At 38.4% G+C, this 25000-nt stretch overlaps 1 protein-coding gene across 4 annotated transcripts in view; it reads right to left on the bottom strand.

Moving 5' to 3' along the window:
- Nucleotides 1-25000, bottom strand: part of LOC138052707 (tyrosine-protein kinase receptor torso-like) — a 72795-nt gene that overhangs the window by 17991 nt on the left and 29804 nt on the right. For 3 of the 4 annotated variants that reach the window (XM_068899261.1, XM_068899262.1, XM_068899263.1), the window contains exons 3-7: nt 14740-14887; nt 11633-11959; nt 10918-11220; nt 5557-5865; nt 4313-4430 (exon numbers count right to left, since the gene is read on the bottom strand). In XM_068899261.1, the coding sequence (XP_068755362.1) occupies nt 4313-4430; nt 5557-5865; nt 10918-10957 (467 nt within the window). In that variant the 5' untranslated portion in view covers nt 10958-11220; nt 11633-11959; nt 14740-14887. Of the gene's footprint in view, nt 1-1087; nt 1194-4312; nt 4431-5556; nt 5866-10917; nt 11221-11632; nt 11960-14739; nt 14888-25000 lie in introns of those variants that run through there. The other variant, XM_068899264.1, reaches the window with a different exon arrangement.

Raw genomic sequence — 25000 nt, 5'->3', positions numbered from 1 at the left:
TAACTGATTTTCCTTTTCTATAAGAAATCAAGGGAGATTCCTTGAATATCTGTCTGAAATTAGGCTGGTTTTGAATTAAATGCCATTTTCGTTAAGCCTCTCAAAGTTTGTTCAAATTGCGTGAAAAAGGCAGAATTTTCTTGTGTGCTTGTATCGTAGCGAATTTGGCCACGGGAAAACTGGGTTGCATTGTAACAAGCATTCCTTTCGCGCCGAGAAAGATGGCTGTAAAGAACAAGTTCCTCCTTCCAATCTGTTTTGAGGTCTGTACATTGTACCAATATATTTTTAACAGAAAAATAAATGACAGCAAAGAGATGTACCTTTGTTTATTTTTTTATCGTACTTGCGGTAACTACGTCATATTACTAGTCACACTCTTCGTTGCAAATCAAATCGTTCAGCAAATATTAGTCGAACAAAAATTCTGATTGCCTGATCGGGCAAGTCTTAGAGTTGATTTACTTGCCCACGGATATATTTCGCTTGCCCTGGGCAATCGGTCAAGCGTTAGTGTCGAACACTGAATTTATATTCTCTGTCAAAATTTGCATAACAATCAAAACACTAAAATAGCCACGCAAGCAACAAATTAGTCGCATTTAGGTCCGGGTCGAACGCCGTACTTCACATGAGCCCAACCTAATGAAAATTTGGGTTGACTCGAATAATAAAGAACGCCTAATTTGAATCAAACGTCGAACTTAATTCAGTCGAACCGAACCTGCTACACCAAAGAAATAAAAAAAGAGCGGTCTCGTTGGGCAGTAGTTTTTCAAGGTAAAAGTCAATGTTTCGCCCGCTGTACAATTCACGGTAACCGTTACAAGGACGCTGATTGTAAAAAACTGATGGAATATGCAAATACGTTAACAGCGATGATTCATGCATATATAATAAGCACGCGCGGGCTTAAAATAAAGCATGTTCTTTCGTGAACGAAACAGTGAAAATGGAGCCTTTTAGACCAGAAACTGCGAAAGCATCTTCTTCTGAAAATGATTCAAAATTCCTGAAGAAGACGGTCTTTAATGCTAAAGCTAACTCTGCTTTTAAAAAGTAGACGGCATCCTTTGATTCAGCTTACCTTTCTGACGGCCCTCCTTCTGTTTTCTGGAAAGAACACGGCCATGAGGTCGAGGCTGATTCATACATTAACATGACTTAACTTTGATTATCATTGATTATGCATTTGGTTCGGCTCATGTGAGAATCGGCGTTTGACCCAAAGTCGGTCTTCAGGCGTTCTTCACGGCTGTCTAGTGAAGAACGACCAATCAGTCGAGCTTAATTGGGTCAAACGCCGAACTTCACACGAGCCTAATTGGTTGAATTGGGTTCGGATCATGTGAAGTACGGCATTTGACCCTGGCCTTACATGTACCTCTTTGTCGAATTTTCATACTTAAAACAGGAATTTTAAGTTAATCTTTCTCTATTCGTTGGCAATAAGCCTTTCAAACTTCAGAGAAATCGACCGATCCGCAAATATTTTACTATTGTTTTTCAATGGGCTGTCAAAAAAGTCAAAGTAGCGTGCGAACAGGCTCCCGATGAGCCCGAACGAAGCGAGAGAGCCTGCAGACATTCTATTCATGCCGCCATTCTATGATACCAGCACCTGGTATCATGATATGATTGGTTAAATTGGTGATTGTTGACATCTTTAATATAGATATTTGACAGGTCTTTGTAAAATGCGGTTGACCGCTCTACACAACTCCTACAGTTCACGACAATTGTGCATTTGCCGTTCTCTTTTAATTTTCGGCCTCTCAACCTTTCGTTATTTCACAAGTGATTCTGAAGGATACTTTGTACCCTGTTACGAGGAGAAATTTCAGGTAAAAGCCAGTAGAGTGAAGCCGCTTGGCTGTGCTATAGCAAGTGTTTTTTAGAGGTCAAAGGCACGGCTTCTGGACTTTCTGCTGTTATTTGCATCTCGCTTCGCAGAGCTTGACACCTTTATCATGTGGCTTATAATTTCTATAGGCTCATTTCAGTATTTCAAAATATGTTTTAAAGTGCTACTATGATCAAATTTTCATCCCTTGAATTTTTAGGTTTATTATATAGAATTCCGAGGAAAGATAAATAACGCCGTTTACCGTTTGGAAATATCTACATTGGTTCCGGAGATATTTAAGTTTGAAAAATGTGTAAAATATGCAAATGAGATTACTGATGACGTAATTCACTCAACCCGAAAATAGAGCTATCTCCGTCAATTTGCAACAGAGACCATTGAAAGTTGGTAGGCTAATAGTTATACAGGCAACACACCTTCGGCTGTAAAGAAATTAGTTCCCATGGCAACTCACTCTTTTCCAGTCCCCTTCAACCTGATTCAATATTTTTGGTGAAAATAAGGTAGAAAAACATTTAGCAAGGCAACAAACTTATATGCTTGCAGGATCATGCAGATGAGGCACCATTGGCAAATATCACAATGGAACGCCAAAAGTGGCCAGAAAAGCCTTTAACATCAGGGAGGTCTGGAACCCAGTATGTTGCCATGGTAACAAAACTGGTATGCTCATATTGTGGAGCACATCTTCTAGAATGTTTCTGCAAAGAATCAAGCATTTCTGATACAAATTGGCTGGAATATCTTTTTCCATCACATTTGATCATAATTCGGTTGAGCTTATCACATCATTACTTGGCTAATTTGCGTATTTTGAAAACTTGAATATCTCTGGAACAAAAAGAGATGTTTGAAGATAGTAAACAGCATTCTTCTTCTCGTACAGACTACATGTTTATGTCTTTAAATGGCTTAGGACACGTTCGATTGACCCTATTCCGGAATAAGAATACGTGGAGTGGTGATTAAAATGGTATGTTTGGCACGTTTTGAAGCTGCAAGGATGATAAAAATATGTTTAAAATAGCAATTTAGAAAATGTTTGCAAATTTTTATGTGAATCTCCGCAAAAACGAAGGATTCTGACCAACCTGTATTCCATGTATTCCTATTCCGGAATACAGTCAATCGAACGCACCCTTAGATAGGAAAGATGCAAATTTTGTCAGTAGCATTTTAAGCTCTCTAAGTATTTGCTCTGGAGGGACAAAGTTTGGAGTAACTGCAGAATACCCAGCCACTCGTACAAAGTTCTGCGTAGCCGGCTACGCGGTACGCAGAAACTAAATAATTCAATTTGAGGTATGTAATTTATTCGAATTGCGAATTGAAAATGGCTATCTTAGAAGCTGGCTACGCGGTACGCGGTACGCGGAAGATACTCAATTCAAGATGAAAGGCTATCTTAAAAGCTGGCTACGCGGTACGCATTGAGATAATCAATTCAAGATGGAAGCCCATCTTAGAAACTGGCTACGCGGTACGCGGAAGATAATCAATTCAAGATGGAAGGCTTTATTAAAAGCTGGCTACGCGGTACGCATTGAGATAATCAATTCAAGATGGAAGTCCATCTTAGAAGCTGGCTACACGGTACGCGGAAGATAATCAGTTCAAGATGGAAGGCTTTATTAAAAGCTGACTACGCGGTACGCAGTGAGATAATCAATTCAAGATGGAAGTCCATCTTAGAAACTGGCTACGCGGTACGCGGAAGATAATCAGTTCAAGATGGAAGGCTTTATTAAAAGCTGACTACGCGGTACGCAGTGAGATCATCAATTCAAGATGGAAGCCCATCTTAGAAACTGGCTACGCGGTACGCGGAAGATAATCAATTCAAGATGGAAGGCTTTCTTAAAAGCTGGCTACGCGGTACGCACTGAGATAATCAATTCAAGATGGAAGTCCATCTTAGAAGCTGGCTACACGGTACGCGGAAGATAATCAATTCAAGATGGAAGGCTTTATTAAAAGCTGACTACGCGGTACGCAGTGAGATAATCAATTCAAGATGGAAGTCCATCTTAGAAACTGGCTACGCGGTACGCGGAAGATAATCAGTTCAAGATGGAAGGCTTTATTAAAAGCTGACTACGCGGTACGCAGTGAGATCATCAATTCAAGATGGAAGTCCATCTTAGAAACTGGCTACGCGGTACGCGGAAGATAATCAATTCAAGATGGAAGGCTTTCTTAAAAGCTGGCTACGCGGTACGCACTGAGATAATCAATTCAAGATGGAAGTCCATCTTAGAAGCTGGCTACACGGTACGCGGAAGATAATCAATTCAAGATGGAAGGCTTTCTTAAAAGCTGGCTACGCGGTACGCACTGAGATAATCAATTCAAGATGGAAGTCCATCTTAGAAAGTGGCTACACGGTACGCGGAAGATAATCAATTCAAGATGGAAGAAAAAAGAAAAGAAGAAAAAAAAGCTCACCACTTTGCAGGACGCTTCTTTCTTCTCTTTTTATGGCAAGAAAAACCAACAAGAAGTAGAAAGCCAAGCAAAGATACACCGCCAATGGAAAAACCAAGAATACTCGCCATGGAAAAACCTGGTCCAAAAATGACACAAGTTATTATTGGTACAAAATAGAATCAAATTTTCAATGCAATAGTTTTAATGAAATTCTAAGATTAACCTCAGATAGTGTTACATGTAAAGCCGTTAAGTATCTGTGTGTTTAAAACGAAGGAACAATTACGCTTAACTCTCATGAACAGGCCGGTATATCTACAGATAACTTCACATGCAATAACGTTAAAAATGTGCAACATGAAACATTATCACCGATTATACATCAGTGCAACGATAAACATTATGTCTTTGAAATATAATGCAACGTTTTCTTATGAAACGTTTTCCCTAGTCTCTGGATATTACTGGCCGTTTATGCCCCCTAATAAAGATGGAGACTCTACAGTTTAGATTTCAATGAGACATAAATGATATGAAAGAAACAGCAATACAGTTTCATTGTGTATTATCGCTGGTGATCCTTGCTCTCAGCAGTGCGATTTATTCACGAATCACACTTTGTTTGCTCTAAATCGCACTTTTTCCCTGGCCAATGATAAAGGAACACTAAAACAAAATAGCCAATCAGATTTCAAGCCAGGCTCGTTTAAAGTAACCAATCATATAGCAAGAAAATGAGATACAAAGAAAGCCGATATGTGGTGAAGTTCATGTTTGAACTGTTTTTGGTATGACTTGAATTTCCTTTAATAGATCATATTTTTCCTTTGTTCCGCTTGACTGGCTTTTGACACAAGACGTCCCGGGCATGACATCTAAATGTTTTTGTCTTGCACACAAAATGTAAGTAAAAGCCTTTCTAATTCCACTTTTTTATATTAAACTGGCAGCTGGATCAATTAACTATTGGTACTGACTGAAACCCTGTGTTTGAGCGATTTCTAAATAGGTGTAATAAAGTGGTAATTGAACTTTGTGTCGTGTACAATTTTGGACTGAAATCATACTTGTGATTTAAATTCGAAGAATTCGTAAGTCTGATTTCAAACAAAATTGCACTCTACTCAGTCAATTACCATTAGAAATTACCACTGGTATACTATCAGAAGAAAAAGAAAAAACATTTAAAAAAAAACGCAAAAAAAATAACTCTAGTTGTCCTCTCCCTGTGTCAAACTTTAGAAAAATCTTGTAAGTCTTACCAACTTCCAGTGTTTTGACAAACTTAACAGAACTCCTTGGTCCATCACCAGCGGAAGTGTAGGCCAACACCTTCAATTCATATTCTGTAGATTCTTCCAATCCAGTAACGTACTTTGTGTAAACTAAAGCGTTGGACGCATTGACCAATTGAACATTTAGTTTGTCTCCTGACCCTTTCCTATTAATAAACAACTTAAATCCTTTGATTATTCCATTTCTGAAACCTATGGGTAGCTGCTCCCATAATGCTGTGACACTTGTAGAAGTGCTTGCAGTCACCATAAATCCACTTGGAGCACTAGAGGGAACTTGAAATAAACAAATCAAAAAAATAATAAATGATTCTTGTTCATTAATTCTGATTAAGTGTGTTACAAGGATAAGGAAAAAATGAAAAAAAAAAAATCAAAGATCTCTAGTCTTTGGTACATACTAGTAACCACCGGTGGGCATTAAATCCTGTTCCACAGGCCCTCGGGAGGGATGGCTTCTCGCACTCACTTTTTCCTCGATCCCAACCATTTTTGTGCTCATCCCCACAAATTCATTGTATACAGAAATAGTTCAGACTTGAAAAAAGTATATAAGCAGCTTTAATTCGGTTAGTTGTCTTGTTTGTACGTGTGTCTTAGCAATCTGGTCTCATGAGATCTCAAAGGCGATAGATTAGAAGGGACTTTCCGTGAGGCTGAGATCTGTGATTGTTGAGAATGTTACAGTTCCAGGCCAGCTTAAAGTGCATTTTTTAACGAGCATTTCAGTGTCAAGAAAAGAGCAATAGAAATAACTTTACTTGTGAACAGCTGCGTTGTTGTGTAAAATACTTAAGTGAGTTATGTAGGTACAGAAGTAAACTTCACTCTCCCATTAACGATAAATTGCATTTTTTTGTTGGAAACCGCCAGTAAACCAATCTTTCTGGCAATGTTAAAAATACGGTCTTAAATACATCAATTATTAGGCTCAAGTGAGTTTTTTAAAGGCCAGTGCAATGATTGCCATTTGGTTGGCCAACAGCACCATCATTGTATGAACTTAGGTACAAGTCTGTGATAGGTTGGAGCTTGTGGAATCACTGAGACCTATATTACAGGTTAGAGAGTACCCTGACAAAGGATGGTTAAGTAGCTCCCAAAATCTGGGAGGTTTAAAATATATATCTCGTTAAGGAGAGATAGCATTGCTCAGTTTTACTTTGAATGGGAAGGAATGAGGTTATTTAACTTGAAGTACAATTGAAGAATGAACTCACGTTGACTATGCTTCAGGTTTCAGGGATAAGTTACTAATACATTAGAAATGATTTTTTTTTCAAAGAAGCCGATCTACAAGAGCGTTATTGAGCTGACCAAAGAACAATGGGGACTCAACACGTCAATCTGGATTGCCATTGGAAAACGTTCTTCCCCGGCTTACCTTGCAATTTAGCATCAAAGTATATTTGTTACCTTTGGTTGTCCAACGGTGCAATTGTTTATCCGTTGATGCTATTGAATGTTAATACATATGCAAATATCGTTATTGAAAGTTCGTTAGCGTTAATGAAGTTCGTGAAAGTGCTAATGAACGTATATGTGCCGTATAGTTGCAACTGTTGACGCAAATGAATGTATCATCATCATCATCATTTCTCTTTGCGCCAGTAGGCGCATAAGGCCGTCACGCTCTCTGCCCAATGCTCTCTGTTTCGCGCCGCTGCCTTGGCCACATTCCAAATCTTCCACCCCGCTTTGTCTCTCTCCTTCTCGACCGTCCTTCTCCAAGTGGTCCTTGGTCTCCCTCTCGCTCTTCGACCCTCCGGCGTCCATCCCAAAGCTGTGAAACAATCATTCTCATCTTCTCTCCTAAGTACGTGCCCCAGCCAGTTCCACCTTCTCCGTCTTATCTCGCAGCTTATGTTGTTGATTTCTGCCATTTCCACTACTCTGATGTTTGATATTCTTTGCTGCCATCTGATTCTCAGTATCCGTCTCAGGCATTGGCACTGGAAGCTGTTCAGTCTTCGTTCATCAGCCTTTGTGATCTTCCAAGTTTCGCAACCATGTAACAGGACTGGTCGAACTAAGGTCTGGAATAGACGTATCTTGGTTCCTCTTCCTATTCCTCTGGCTGCCCATACCTTCCCTAGCCTCTGAAACACACCACGGGCCTTCTGCAGCCTGTTCCTAATGTCTCTACTGCCTCCACCCTCTTTGTCCACGGTAGCTCCCAGGTATGGGAACTCCCCGACATCCTCCACTTCCTCGCCATTCACCGCAATCCTCTCCCTGTTGCTGGCATACTCCGTCCTTAGTGTTTTACACTTTCTCGCATTTAGTTTAAGGCCCACTCTGGCTGCTTCCTCTGTCAGTCTCCCAGTCTTCTCATGCAAGTCATTTAACCTGGATGACAGCAAGGCGATGTCGTCTGCAAATTCTAAATCCTCCAGCACTGTTGTGAAATTCCATCGTATCCCTCTCCTCTTATCTGCTGTTGTCCTTTTAATGATCCAATCCAGGGCCAGAAGAACAAGAATCCTGACATCACACATCCCTGCTTAACACCGGACTTGATCTCAAACCAGTCTGATGTTTCACTTCCATCAATGACTGCGCATTCGAAGCCCTCATAAACGCCTGCAATCACTCTCACCATCTTGCTTACTTTTGCGTAAATGAACAGCAAAAGGTGTAATTGCTCTTCTGTTCAGTGAATTGACTTACTACAAAGCGGGGTACTTTTGCACAATACTGTAGAGTAGATAATATTTAATCAGCCCGAGGCTTAATGCAACAAAATGTTAGAGGAAAAGAAAATTTAACACCTGTTTTAACATGCTGAATTACAAATTCCAGGAAAATCGCGACTTTTGCAGTTTCCTTTTTTTTTCTTTCATGGTTTTCTTCCCAACCTGGATCTATTTAGGCATCCTTTATTCTCATTCCATAAAATTAATTTGTCTTCCTTGTACGGGATCATCTTAAACGTGATATTGACCAGCTCCCAGTTGGTTTAAGAGCTCAGTTGGTAGAGCAAGTACAGTGCAATTGCATAGTCATGGTTTTGTAGTCTGTTAACTGAGCATGGGTTTTTTTCTCAAGCTTCTACTTACAAGTGACCTCCGCGGCAACTCCCCTGTGTTTATCCGGCCGTGTAATTGAGAGGGTTTGTCACTACAAGTTGTAAGGCATCTTTATTTATAGTGACCTTTCGTGGAATACGCACTGCGAATATGTCCTTACAAGAGCTAATAAGCGTTTATACGCACTGAGAATGAAAGGAAATGTGGCTTGGCCTAGCAGGACTTGGTTCAAGTATACTGTACAAAAATTTGGTTTTATCAACGGAGTTGATAATGTAAATCGGCCACTGTACAGAGATTCTAAAAGCTAAAAGCTTTAGCTTTTAGAATCTCTTTACGGTGGCCAATTTACATTATCAACTCCGTTGATAAAACCAAATTTTTGTATACTACTTCCCCACCGACGCAGCATCACAGTTTCTTTAGAAACTATCCCTTCATTCAAGTATACTGTAGCCTGGTTAGATCAATTATTGAATATGCAGCACCCGTCTGGGCAGACCTTCTGGCTTACCTGAGAAAAACCTTAGAATCGATACAAAAGAGGGCATTTAACAAATTTGCAAATTTTCCCTGGGCTGCCATATTATGTAGCCGTTAGCTGTTCAGGATTGCTGCCCTTCAGTCAAAGGCGGGAAAAATCATGCCAAAAGTTAATGGAGAATTTCCGGGGTAAAGGTTTTCTTTCAAACATACGTGTAATACCCATATCCCCCCGAAACAAAGCACGGGTATTCTCTTCGCTCTGGCTCTGTTGTTAAAATAGCGTTGTTAATTAAAAGTAGTTGTCACGACTGAACGAATGAACAATTTTTGTACTTATAAATATCAATAATATAGTTGCTGGTGCCCTTGTAACTCAGCTAGGCTGCAAGACGGGTAAATAAACTGACCAATCAATCAATCAAATCAAGCAGAGGGCGAGTGGGCGAGGAGAATGAGCAAGGAACCACCTACAATCAATCAACTCCACAACATTTTCAAAACCTCCCATTTCCAATCATGTGTGATGAGCACGGGTTTGATGTCTACTCCCAACCAACCATAGCGCACCTTGTGTAGACATTGGCAGTAATAAAATTAATTCGCTTGGGAATAAATTTGCAAGACCGAACTGAGATTTCAACTTACCAATAACGTTTCCCTGTCTCTGTTTACACTGTGTGCGATTCGTCGACCACATAAATTGTACAATTATATAGTGGGCAATTTTTTTGTGGGAGTTATTAAAATGCTACTCAGCACTTTGAGAAATGCCTTGTTCAGCATATCTTCTGATGAGGCGAAAACTAGCTGGGGCTACCCAGTGGATACATCTGGCAGCCGCCAACAAGATTGCCGTGAGCCCTAATCCTTCAGCTTCTTTGATCTGGTCAGCGATGATACTTCTCAAATGTGTGATTACTAATGCAGAATACATTTCGCCAGTTAGAAAAAGCTGATTTCAGAAAGATGAAGCTTGCCAAATCCCTTGCCAAAATATCACCTCCATTCATTAGTGGTTTTACGTCTTTTTGCTCCTATTTAAGATCACCAGAAAATTCAAGCTGCTGCGCAAGGAAGCTCCAAAATGTTTTGAAAACAGATTCTCGACTTCTTCCGCTCTGTTTAGTCTTAACACTTTTATGAAAGGGAGCAGAAATTTTTGACTGACAGGGGGATTTTTTCTGACACTTTATCAGCCAATCAGAAACGATATTTTCTCCATCCGTGGGCGAACGGCGGTTTCGAAAATGATGAGGGGGTGATTGAAGGCGCTTCCTCACTCCTCATCCTCGACCCCTACCCTCTCGCGTTTTCCACATGGCCGCAATAAAGCGCAATCACTCGAAAGTCAACCCTGCTGGAAACAAGGGTCTAAAATTCGCCAAACCACCTGCTACGCAGTTGCCTTGATAGCTCAGTTGGTAGAGCAAGTGCAGTGCAATGTCGCATAGTCATGGGTTCGAATCCAGTTCACTGAGCATGGATTTACTTCAGGCTTCTACTTAAAAGTGACCAGCTCCCAATTGGCTCGATAACGTAGTTGGTATAGGAAGTGCAATGACTGGAACAACTCCACTTGTACAAGTATATGAAACAGGCGCGCATACGATGCAATGCAATAAGCCATGAAAAAACTAGACGGTACAATCTGCAGCCTTAACTAAAAACAAAGACTCTCGTTTCTTACCTATACATTGCAACACTTTAATAAAATAAAATAAAATGAAATAAAATGAAATGGGTGAGAGGCTAATTTGCCTAACTTCAAGGGTTCCTTGTTGTTACAAAAGTCAATTTAAACAATATCACTTACTATCTTCCTTTGTTTTTGCAAATTGAACGGAACTGTTCATTCCATCACCAGCGGAGGTAAAGGCCAACACATAAAATTCATATTCTGTAAATTTAGCCAATCTGGTGACTGATTTTGTGTACACTGAGGCATTGGAAACAAAAATGGTTTCTGGTCTGTCATGGGAGCCTTTCTTCCTGAAGAATATTTTAAATCCTTTAATGATTCCATGTCTGGAGTCCGGGGAAGGAAGCTGCCAGGATGCTATTATAACCGTAGATGTGTTTGCAGTCACTGTAAAATTGCTAGGAGCTTTTGATGGGACTAAAAGATTTCAAATGCAAGAAAGACAAGAAATCAGAATGAACTTTCCCCATGGAATGAAATAAAAGAAATGCAATTCAGCCATTCTTAATTGAATAGCAACTTTCTGTCTTCCTTCCCAATAAAGGAACACAATTTGATGAAGGAACTGACGTTCTAAATGAAGAAAGATATGGCTTATCAGAAACAAAAAAAGCCATGGAACTCCACATTTGCAAATATTTCAATGTATTTCAACTGCATTTGACTACTTTTTCCCACACCACATGGAATAATTGGGAATAGAAATCTATAAGCATATGAAAGGGTCAGCTGCACGTGTCTATGGACATCATAAAATAGTGAAAAAAAAATCACCATAATTGTCCCTAATAGACTAAAGTAAGCCTGATAAAAAGCTACAGACCCTTACCATCTTCTAATGTCTTTGCAATCTGTAAGGAACTCTTCAGCCCATCCCCCACCAAACTAAAGGCACACACTTGAAATTCATATTTTGTGAATATCTCAAGCCCTGTGATGACTTTCGACAAGAAACGATAAGAACCATTGAACCATCGAACGTTCTTTGCACCTTTGATAGTTTGTATTTGTGATAAGTTGGAGCCTTCCTTTTGGTACTGAAGTTTAAAGGATATCAAGTCTCTTTCGTAGAGGTACCGTTCTGGAAGTTTCCAATAGGCAGCGACACTAGTCGATGATTGTGCAATCAAGACAAGAATAGGAGGTTCAACAGGAACTAGTATGGAGAAAAAGGAATTGCTGAGTACAGAAGAATGCCGCACAAGTCCAGAAACACCATTGCTTAATTCAAATGTGCTAGGAAATCGTTCTTTATACCTAACTTTTCAACCCATCTAGTCTACCTCTGAAATAACCATTATCTACAATTCGTAAGTTTCCCTAAATCGACTATTATCGTCAATTTAGGAGGCTTAGTGCTTGATAGGGATTATGGGAAAGGAATATCCGAACCCCAATGCCTAAACTCGCTGGACTCGAACCTGGGAATGTTCGATGAATAACCCCTTCACCAATCCACTAGAGTACCGCAGCGCTATCGCCAGAAAATTATTTTTTAATTATGTCAATACATTTTTTCTTTCGAATGTCGCAGTAAACGTGTATTATCACCGGCTAAGAAACAAGCTAACCATTTTAAAATCAAGTACTAGACTTAACCACTATTCAGCAATGATTTTATATATCCTACTTAGTGTTGATCAATAATTGGTGCAATTGTCAGCCAGTTGATCTTTAGTTGTTACGTGGATGAAAACAGTTCCTTCACAGTGGGTGCTCCAGGTTCACATCCCGTCCAGGGATGTGACTTTTGCTTTCTTTTTTTTCTTTTCATCTGCTACCACAAGTCCTGGAACAGAGTAATCTAAATTGACAATTGCAGTCATTCCAGAGAAAATTTGGAATAGTCGATAACTTTTACAGTACTAACAGAAGGCTGTCAAATACTATTCCCGAACATAATAAATTATACGCATGACGAGCTAATATGGGTCGCCGATTGTAAATAAATTATTTACCTTGATATTCTCAATTTTTTCATTATTTAAGAAATAATTTTTTTTTGATATGATACCATGCTTTATTTAACAATTATTCCATGAGCACGCGTTGGATATGAGATGATAGATAGCCAACGAGGCGCGTAGCGCCGAGTTGGCTATAATCATCTCATATCCAACAAGCGCGAGTGGAATAATTGTTTTATTAAAAACGCCCCCAAAATATAGAAAACTAGACTACAATAAGAATAAAAAGGCCCAAAAAATCACGCATAAGCGTGCCGTGTTTGTAGATCCAGCGTAGATCATGGTATAATGGCTCATAACCCATGATGGCTTAGCCAATCAAAACTCTCGAATTGCATTATCCAATGATCCAGTTTTTAATAATATTTGCTATAAGACATCATGATTTCAAATCAGTCGTTTATCATTTGATGTAAGAAATCCTGATTTCAAATCATGTGTTTATGATTTGATGTAATAAATCCTGGTTTCATATCATGCGTCTATGATTTGAAATCACGACTTCATGATTTAAATCTAACTTTTAGATTTGATATCAGAGAAATCATGATTTAACTTAATAAGTATGATTTAACTTAATACCTAATCGGCGCGAGCGAGTACAGGTGACAAGTCACACGATCATCTATTGCGCGGGAAAACAGAAACATGTCGGATGAACTTTTAAGGTCAATTGCTTCTGCCGTATCCCAGGCAGTTCAAAGGGCGGTCGATGAGGCTCTATCACGTCTTCCAAGTCAGGGCGTCACTTCAACCAGTTCAAGCTCCACCTCAAGCTCGACCTCGACCACCACATCGAGTTCAAATTCAAATTCTCAAGAGGTACGTACATGTGCTGGCCGACAAACGGTCATTGTGTTTGTCAGGAATCTCATGTGTTATTTAATACTGAATATTTGGCCATTTTCATTTTTCCTGTCTTACTGTAGTGTTTGATGCTGGTTTCTTTTGATTGCATGTTGTTCCAGCAGCTCTATAAAAGTTGCGTTTGGAACAGAAATCCCCCGCCTTTTACACATTGTATTTTCTCACCGTTGCGTGACTTCGTTGATAGTCGCCTCAACGACTTGAAACGAAACCTTACAGCTTGTCATAACTAACTTCCGGTTAATTGGCGACTATCAACAAAGTCACGCAACGGTGAGAAAATACAATGTGTAAAAGGCGGGGGAATTCCGTTCCAAACGCAACTTTTATTGAGCTGCTGGAACAACCTGAAATCCACAGAAACCAGCATCAAACACTACAGTAAGACAGGAAAAATGAAAATGGCCAAATATTCAGTATTAAATAACACACGAGATTCCAGACGAACACAATGGCAGCCGGCGAGCACATGTACGTACCTCTTGAGAATTTGAATTTGAGCTCGATGTGGTAGTCGAGGTCCAGCTTGAACTGGTTGAAGTGACGCCCTGACTTGGAAGGCGTGATAGATCCTCATCGACCGCCCTTTGAACTGCCTGGGATACGGCAGAAGCAACTGACCTTGAAAGTTCATCCGACATGTTTGTGTTTTCTCGCGCAATAGATGATCGTGGGACTTGTTACATGTACTCGCTCGCACCGATTAGGTATTACGTTAAATCATACTTATTAAGTTAAATCATGATTTCTCTGATATCAGATCATAGACGCATGATATGAAACCAGGATTTATTATATCAAATCATAAACACTTGATTTGAAATCAGGATTTCTTACATCAAATAATAAACGACTGATTTGAAATCAGGATGTATTATATCAAATAATAAAGTATGGTATCATATCAAAAAAAAAAATTATTTATTAAATAATGAAAAAATTGAGAATATCAAGGTATTACTAAATAATTTATTTACAATCGGCGCCCCATAAAGAACAAGTTCAAAAATGGAGTTCATTTTTTCTTTTCTAATTTTGTCTTTTTAAATAATTACATGCAGACGGATCTGCAAAACTTATAGAAAATAAGATCATGAGTTACCTAGAGATTTAAGTGTCCCATAGAGCTGAACTCTCAATGCCTTATGACCAAAAAAGTCAATTGGCAGAAAGCGGACGAAGCTCGCTATGATAACCTCCTCAAGATTATGCTTGACAATGTCATTCCGCCCAGTATTTCCATGAAAGACCTGCAAAAGAAATTAGAATTTATGCTGACAATTATGGGCGGTGACGATGATAGAGATGATGACAGTAGCCTGAATATAAGCTAAAGACAGACGGCTCTGTTTGGTAAGACAAATTCACGGTGGTAATGTTTACCTTGAAAAGTTTAATGTCAACTGTCCCAGTATCAGAAACCGCGGCTTTTTAAGGACGGTGCCCACTACCTTATTACATGAAATTTTCGCGGCACGTTAACTTCGCGATTTTGAGGTTCGCATAAATTTCGCGACACCTTTATTTCGCGATTTTGCGAAAATTTTGCATTTTGACTCACTTTCATTTCGCGTTTTTGAGTGAGACACACTCAAGGAGCCAGTAAATGGACAGTTTGAGGATTGTACAAAAGAAGTGCTACCTGGAGTAGGGACGGAAAGCAGAAGTGATGAAGAGAACCAGAACATTACCACAGAATAGCTCAAAATGATTGTTATAAACATGTGTAATAAAGTCGCTGTTTTAATTATTGATATAATGTAAGTCACTTAATTTTTCCGTCATGTTATTTTCGCGACATTTAATTTTCGCGTCACTTAAATTTCGCGATTTTTTTTTAATCGCGAAATTTCATGTAATAAGGTACGTCAAAGGTATTTTTTCCCGGTTTACGAATATGCGAGAATAGCAAATCTTTACAAGTTTTAATGAAACCCAAAAAGAAAATTGGGAGTAGCCACGCATTTTTCAAATTTAATTAATCAACAATATTTGTAAAAAGCTGTAAAATACAAAGCAATGTATATAGCGTTCTTTTCCAAATTGAAGCTCCGAACAATGGATGGTTATCCCCAATTTTCTTTTTGCATACCAAGAGCACTTGCTGAGTTCTGCTTTCTCCGCATAGTTTTAAACCGCGCAAAAATATCCCTGAGTGGGAAGCACCACCTACGTGTATGGGAAACCTGAGTATTTCGAAACGTGCAAAACATATTGGTAATAACAATTGCAGGCACCATCCTTAAGTGGATTCTAAAATCATGCCATCCACATTTGTGTTACCTCCCTCTCCCTCAGCAAACCGATGAAAGAAAAACTTGAGGAAGCCCCTTAGAAAAATAAATAGGTAAAAGAAATAAGACCAATGCTGATTTATGCTGATTAAGTTCCACAGAAACCAACTTAAAGAGAATCCACTCAGCCGCCAGCAGATCTTCCTCAAGATCAACTCCAAACAGAAAGCTACACGTACCAGCTGATGAACAAAGCAGTGAAATAATGAACTTTGTAGTGTCAAAACCAAACTAAATGAACTTACGACTCTCACGAAATTAAGAATATAATTATTTTCAAAAAGTCAAAATAAAACGTACGATAGATGCATTGTATTGCGGTGTTCTTTTACTAACTCCAAATGCGCAGAAGCTCGCAGACTCACGCATTGCAATGGAGACTAAAACGGAAAAAGCCTTCGCAGTCATTTTTACGCTTCATGTTGAAAAACAGCTATTTGAAAGAACACTCCCGCTAACCTGCCCACTGGAAACGTTTCATTGACGACAGGCTTTCAATGTGGACCACAAGGTAAAACAAAATCAACCATTTTGGTGAATTCTCGAACAATTTCCCTCCAACAATCAAATTTAGTCGCGAATAAAGAACAACAAGCTACGTAGACTTGTCAAAACAAAGAATGAGTTAGACTGACTAAATTATACTGAGAAATACCAGAAACAAGGTTATAAATATCAAAATTATAAAAAAATATTTCAACTACGACATCCAAGAAAATAGCGACAAAGTAAGAGAAACTCGAAAAGTAATAAGCAGTACGTTAGGTCGTAAGACGACAATGATTAACGAGATTTCCAGTGGGGGTCAATCATATACTGATAAAAAAAGACATAGGGGATTAAATGAATCTACATTTCGGTATGCTCAGGGAGAAATTGGACAAGAACATTCCATATACAGGTGCCCCACGAGAAAAAATTGTTAGTAAGAGGGCATCTACAGGCCTCGAAAACGAATTATATGACAGTCGGTTCCAGACAAAACATTTCTGACGTTTTGAAGCAACAAAAATAATAAAGATATGTTTAAAGTAGCATTTCAGCAGTTGTTTGACAACTTTAATGTGAATTTCCGTAGAAACGAAGGCTTTCTTACTTCTATTCCATGTGTTCTTATTCCAGAATACAGTCAGTCGAACGCACCGTTAGTGTATATAAGATAAACCTATAGAAAGGAAAGCTATTATAAAGTTGCTCAGCGTACTCACTGATGAATTTCGACTGTCATAGGATAATCACATATTGCACAACGTACCGACTTAACGGTCAAAATGGCTTGGTGTATGCTTTGAAATACTCATCCATATTCAATAGTCGTTTTGACCAATCGGATGAATTTCTCAAGACACGTGAGTAAGTTGTTGTACCTTGTAATTCACCCAACAAACCTGAAAGCCTGGGGAGGGATTTCAACGTGCCCCAGGGATTTCAAAATAGCAGGGTAAATAGATGAACAATGGAATGCAAAATGAAAAATTATATAATACCACGAGTGGCATTATGTAATGCCTCATGTTTATTAACATATGCATTCCATGACTCCTTTCTTTGTTGTTCCTTGATATCTGCCACTCGGAGAAAACCTTAAACGGCCACCTTGTTGCGTTCCTGGTAACCTTTGCAATGCAGTCATCCAAGTCTTTTTTCTCTTGTTCTTCCACCGTCTTTGGCCGCCTAATTTAACTGTCGTTTTGGAGGCATGTTGTCGTCGGTTCAAGAGCCCTCAAAACACTAAACCGGATCATTTTTGCGCTTACTGGCCAAAGTGAATAACATTTTTATACATCGCTCAAATACATTTCTTCGATTTCCAGGTGAACTTAACTAAGACTGGCGCGATTTGTTTTGCGAGTAGTACACACAAAGCAACTCGTCGCAGAGACATGTTGCTGCGACTTGTCGCCTAGTCTCTGATGTCCAGGTTTGCACTCAAATGCAAAAATTGCGAATTTTCCGATTTTTGCCAAAATTGCGACTCTTGTCGGGAACTTGTGTTCTCTAGCTTTTCAGTGTTCTGCGATTTTTGCGATTTTAACGGTTTTTGCGAAAATTGCGAATTTTGCGAAAAATCGCAAAAATCGCAGGACACTGAAAAGCTTGGAACACTAGTCCCGACAGGAGATGCGATTTTAACTATTTTTGCGAAAATTGCCAATTTTTTGCGAAGAATCGTTAAAATCGCAAAACATCGCTACTCTTGACGGGGACTTGTGTTCTCCAGCTTTCAGCGTTCTGCGATTAGGACACTGAAAAGCTACAGAACAGTAGTCCCTGACAAGTATCGCGATTTTTGCGAATTCAACGATTTTTGCGAAAAATCGCAAAAATGCAAACCTGGACATATCTCCGCCTAGTGTGTCAGCGTGTCCCGGCCTTAAGCAAAACTGCTTAAAAGGATCTTTTGCTTGTCGAGGGGCAACGGCATGGGATGCACTTCCAAGTGACATTTGAGATTAGTTTCAAAGCGTTTTTTGAGGAAGGACCAACCCGATAGTCATAGATTAGGTTTTTTTTTTTATAATTATGTTTATCGTTATCAATAATTATTATTTTCTATAATAAAGTACTCAAATTTTGGTTTTAGCAATTTAGTCTATGTAACATACATGTTGGTAACATTAGTATTGTTTAAAATATTTTTAGCATTTTTTATAACGAGATAAACTAAGAATAAAGCCAGGATCCGAGCCAGGATTCGAGCCAGGATCCGAGCTAGGATCCGAGTCAGGATTCGAGACCTAACCGAGACCTAACCGAGACCTAACCGAGACCTAACCTAACCTAACCGAGACCTACCCTAACCCTAACTAGACCTAACTAGACTAGAACCAACCTAAATAGACCTAACTAACCGATTCGAGACCTAACCTAACCGAGAGATTCGAGAATAAATAGCGGAGAAAGCTCATCTTAGCTCGAATCCTGGCTGGAATCCTGGCTCGGATCTTAGCTCGAATCCTGGCTCGGATCCTAGCTCGAATCCTGGCTCGAAGTTTAGGTATCCTCTTTTATAACTAGCTATACATATATGTAAGATTAGATAGGTGTAACACGGCTCATTTAGAAACCAATATTGTATGTTGAAATTACTATCCTGTAGGAGTAACGTCAATCAATGCATGCGTGCGTTTGTTCGTTCAATGTTGTCTGAGCGCATTGTTGTTTTCGACGATGAAGTTTTCAAGGGTCCACCTTTCGCCAGCAGCATTACTTACTTGATGTCCAAACACATTTTAAGCCTACAAAAACTTTCCAATTCCAGCATTCCTCTAAGCCTAGCTAACAAATTCTAAATAGCCCAAATATTTTTTATTAAACAGTTTTCTATAAATATTATAAACTGGTCAAAAACTTAATTTATTGGCTAGACCGCAATGCGTCAGTCTCTACAAAGTGACTACATCAAGTACAAGTAAAGGGCAGCACTAAAAGCCGGAATCCGGAATCCAGAAACAATTCGCGAGAACTACAACAACTTACCCACTCCTTGTACGCCCTGCTATAATCTGCACACTCAAGTATTTAAATCTGAGAAAATTAACGTACAGGTAACTGTCAAATGGATCTGACCTTTCTATTCTCAGTGGATATACAGACTAAGAATGGTGATGGCATCATCAAGCTAAGGCAGTCCAAATTACAATAAAGGAAGCTTAAAGCTTGTTTAATTTGTTTTCCTTGTTTTTTTACCTTGCTATTTGAGTACAAAAATGCTTCTTTTTAACTCTTTTTCCTACCTTCCCAACCGCAAGAAAACCGCGCGAAATCAGCTATCGCAAAAAAATGTTTTTTCTCTCTAAAAATATTTAAGGTTAGAGGAAAAAAAATACATCATTTTAGAGCTAAGAAAATAAGCTTTCCAACAGCATATAACTTATTTACAGACAACTGAAACATTTTATAAAAGCGAAAATTGAACGAAAAAATAACACAAAAAAAAAGGTTTTCCAGCCAAAATTTGGTCATTTTAACGTTGATTACGAATTTTTGGATACAAAACTAAAATTTTCTTCAATTTATCTGCTTTCTTGGACATAAATTTGACCAAAAACTGATGAGGCACGAATATTTTTGGATTTTTAGGAATAATCGGATTAGCGATGCGTAATGTGATAAAAGTGTCAAATTGCGACCCATTGCTAACGGCATCGGAAGCGATCGCCTTACGAATAATTAACCTCTGTTTGCCAAAAACCACCCAAATAACCGCTTTTTCGACGGAAAATTCATCCCAGAGGATAAAACTATTCACTGGCCATGCAATAAAGGTAAATATGTTCAAGCGAAACCGAAAACAAGCGAATATTTTGAGGGAAAACACAATTCTGTGAGATAAAAAGAATAATGTGGTGAAGACACGCAATTGTATCGCTACGAAAATAATCTTACTTTTCCAGCGATTTTAACGCTTGAAATTCCATCCAATGAACCACAAATCCTTTTCTTTATCCTTTCCGAAGCCTGTAGTGTAATTTTTTGGCTGAAAAAACTTTAGTAAAACCGCTCCGCGATCAGTTGAAAATTTCGCCGTTGCATCGGCTCAAATAGACCAATTTCGATATATTAAAATTCAGTCCAAAACAAAAGGCATCATCACGAGGCTCTGGAGAATAAACTCATACAAAGCCTTATATTTATTCCTCAGAGCCTCGAGATGATTTCTTTTGTTTTGGACTGAATTTTAGTTTATCGAAATTGGTCTATTCTTAATTGCCTGACTCGCAAAGTCCGTTATGTAGGCGTCATGAAAGCTAGAAGGCCGAGATTTTCTGGAAAACTGGGGCTATTTCTTCCCAGTAAACACGCCAAATTTCAGCGTGATCGGTGAAAATGGCGGTGAACTACGAATCTTACACGAATGAATCACGAGTGTGCGATTTCCATAGAGGACTAGGAAAAAGAGTATTAAGGAACAAGGTGCCTGGAGAATAGAGAGCTTTCGCGCGTTTTTGAGACGTGGACGACAAACGGAAGAGATCATTTCGCGTGCCAGGACAGTGGTGTCTCCCAGAGTTTTATACCAATGGATAATTATAATGGAGAAAAGATACTTAGCAATGTCAATGTGGTTGTGTAAAGACAAGTTAAGAGGGGAAACAGTTGACGTCCGGTTGCCATCCATGTCTCAAATACGGGCATGCTTTAGGTCCTTAACGTCTTGCGTGAGTGACGGAGCGCGACTGAACCTGTTGATTCAGGAAGATCGACAACGGATGATATGGTCGGCTTGGGTTTATAGAAGGTTCTTCCGCCGTGTTTTCGCAGTTTGAACATACCGTGGGCTTTAGAATGATGTAATTTCACATGACACCCAAAATGCCCAAAGAAGTAGAACGAAACATTGCAATAACCACTTGAACCAGTTGAACAACATAAAAGAAATGCAGCAAAAGGAACAAGAAGCAGGATGGACTCAAATGGAAAAGACTGAAACGGATTGCATTGGGGTAAATAAATAATCTTAAACTAAAAAAGGTCGGCCCGACGTTTTTCATGTTTATGGCAAATCACCTGGATAAAGCTCGCTTTTGCTAACAATCATGTGTGTGATGAAACAATAATTTTATCAGTAAAGGAATTCCACAAAACCATTTTCGAGTTTTAAACTCGCGATTAACTAAAAATGTCCCTAAATACCCTAAAATAACGTGACACATTCCCTTTTGGAGGCTTCAGTAGAACGTAATCAAAGAGAGGAAAGAAGATAAAACACAACTTTGTTTATTTAATAAATTTCAAACATTATTCCTTTGACGTAAACTACTAATGTACAATAAACAAATTTTGATTATGATCATCAGGAATAATTGATGATAATCAAGATGCTCAAGAAACCAGGCCTTTGTTTTTCAAAATAAATCAATATCCAGTGGATACACACTAGCAAATCCAATTCTGGTTTCTGGTTTCTGGTTTCCGGTTTCCGGTTTCCGGCTTTTAGTGCTGCCCCAAGTAAATGTGAACGCGTTTAGTGCATCGTAGCATTCTCTGTGTTACGAAAAATAGCGTTGCGTGACTAGCGTGACTGTCTAGAAGCTTCGCGAGAGTTCGTAGTTTGTTTATTTTTAGGTTCGTGCGTAAGCGTTTCTAAATCGGTGTGTTTTGTAATCTTCCTATAATTAGATTGACTACTATTTTAGAAAGTTCTAGAAGTTTATTGTCAGAGTATATAAGTAGACGAGTCCAAGCGGAGTGTTTTTCTAACTAGTTTTTCACAAGCGAAGAGAGTTGGCGTTAGCCGTGTTTAGTCAAGTGTGACAGAAGCAGTGTTTATTCAAGTTGGCGGAGGCCGTGTAAGTTTATTGAGTACGTGTTAAGAGTTTTACTTCGTGGAAACTACGTTCACTTTGGAATAAATCTTCTTGTTGTTGTTCCGACAACCCTGCGTTCAGTTTAGTTTGCAAGCTACCTTTCCTCAAAACATTCGAACTCGTAACACTCTGCCCTGCGTGACAATGAAGGTATGACATTCATATCTATGCCATACTCTTTAATCTCTTTTAAAAAATAAACAACAATATAAACTCTACCCTGTTCTTTTCAAGCCAAAACGCGGATCTGCTTTGGCTAGCTCATGTACTCTATGTCCTGTGATTCCTTTGTTTCGACTCCCCTGTCTCTTCATAATCAGTTAACGATTGTTTACTGAAAGCATTGTGGCTGCCTCTTTCAGTATGTGCCATATTCAGGGTGTACTTACTATGACTCGTGGGATATAATATTCGTGAGGAAAACCGCGGAACAGGTCAACCGGACCACTGCTGACACTTAATTCATCTCAAGTTTAAAATAAATCTAAAAAAAAACATGTATGAAATTATGAAAGAAATAAGACCATAGCAAAATCCCAAACAATTTTTTTTTCTCAATATCTCGGAATTTTCTAAATATCCTAGGAGCTTCTAAATATCTAAAAAACATCCGGATATTTGTAGTTAGGCCTACATTCCTCCTTTTGCAACCCTCTCAGTACTAGGGTAGACTTTCATACACCGACCAAAATGGTGCAAGACAAATCAAAAGAACCATTTTATACGTGACTGTATTGGTTTTGCTAGTCCTTTTGTTTTATAAACATTAATTATTTCATATCAGGTATATGAAAGACAAGCTCGGTGTTATGAAGGGATTCATCAAACGAGAACACTGGAAAAGTTGAACCATTTACAGACTTCAAAAAAGTTGGTAAAATCTCTGTTAAATGTCCACATTTTCTTTGTAAATTACAATCTCTGTAAATTTGCACACTTACAGAGATTTTGTAACTCCATAAAAAGTCTGTAAAATTTAACACATTTTCGTCCTTACGATGACATAAAATGTGTACAAAATCTCAATAAAATCTATGTAAATTGAAGGAAAAATTTACAGAGATTTTATGCGATAAGTACAAAATGTCTGTAAAATCTCTTTACTTTCTCTGTAAAATTTACACGAGAAAAAATCTCTGTAAATCCATCCATATAAAATGTCAGTGTTTTCTCTGTAAAAAGTGAGTGAGAAGAATGCATGAAATGTCTATAAAATGTCTACAAAAAACCTCAAAAAACTGGAGGGGAAAAGTATGTGAAATGTTTTTAAAATGTTGGTGTTTTAGTGCACAAAATCTCAGCAAAATGTTCACAATATCTCTGTAAATTAAGTATTTAAAACCTGACAGAAGGCAGGAAATGTCAATAAAATGTCTGTAAAACTGGAGGGGTAAAGTATGTGAAATGTTTTTAAAATGTTGGTGTTTTAGTGCACAAAATCTCAGCAAAATGTTTACAATATCTCTGTAAATAACGTAAGCCAGGAAATGTTAATAAAAAGTGAAATGGATGAAAGGTTAGTCGATTTTACGTAGACAAAAGAACAAGTTCTAGAGTTTGTGAATGCATAAATTTTTATTTCAAATCTAAAAATAATCATTTGTTTATATTACTTTCAATAGAATCTAAGTGTACAATAAAATTCTTGCAATAAGTTCAAAAAATAATTCAATTAATAACATCAGTTACCATGGCAACTTTTTCTACCGTGCCAAAATGGTGTCCACTTTCGAAAAAACCCACGTCCTATGATTGCGATTTGTCAACCATGATTTATAGCTGATGAAATGGTACAATGTATACTCGTGAAACTTGGGAATAATTCCACTTGTGTTTTGTCCAAAATCAAATAATTTTTCTTGCCTTAAGGCTTATGAAATTATTTGATTTTGGACAAAGCGTGTGTGAAATTATTCCCTAAATTCACTCATCACTATTTGATAACCCATACAAATTCATCAAAATAAGGAATAAAATATATGCAAGGGATTAACATTTCATTATTATTACATAAGTATAAAAATCTGGCTTATGTTACCCCAATTACAAAATATAGTTGTTAGAAATGGGTGCGGCTTATCTGTGGGAAGATCTGAAAAAGGCTGCCACTGGTGGCCAGTTTTCCATCTTTGCATCCAATTTTATGCCTAGTTGCGTGTACTAAGCTACAAACGTTCCGCTCATATTCTTGTTGTAATGCAAAAAAATCTATGGCAAAACTGTGTTTAAGAAATTCCTGTCAACAAATACCAGAAAAAGATCAATCATATGTCCAAGTTGGTAAAAACGATGTTCATTACATTAAAGTGCTAAAATTACATTAAAGTATTTTCCGTTTCAATATTAGTGAATAGTGAGTTAACGTTTGATGAACAGTGGATGAATTTGACTTCTAAAGACTAGACTTTGGATTTCTTTTGTTTTCTGTCAAAAAACTTTTTTCCGTAAATTTCAGCTGGTAAGGTCAGGGTGCGGCTTACCTCCGGGTTTACAGTTCACCTGCCAGTTCAGTTGGGTAATACTAGCATACTAAAACAAATTAACCACATGGATTACCTGCATGGGTACACCTACTTTTCAAGTTACATCAAACTGTATGAGGTGTGCCACCCGCCAGTTCCAATGAAAAATACTACAAATTAGTATACTATGACAAATGAACTGCATGGTTAAGACCGAATGTACAAGTTACATCGAACTGTATGAGGTGCGCCACCAGCCAGTTGCGATGAAAAATACTACAACTGCATGGTTAGAT

This window comes from Montipora capricornis, chromosome 6 (genome assembly GCF_036669925.1).
Source record: "Montipora capricornis isolate CH-2021 chromosome 6, ASM3666992v2, whole genome shotgun sequence".
NCBI lineage: Eukaryota > Metazoa > Cnidaria > Anthozoa > Scleractinia > Acroporidae > Montipora > Montipora capricornis.
This window is presented reverse-complemented; position numbering and strand designations above follow the sequence as displayed.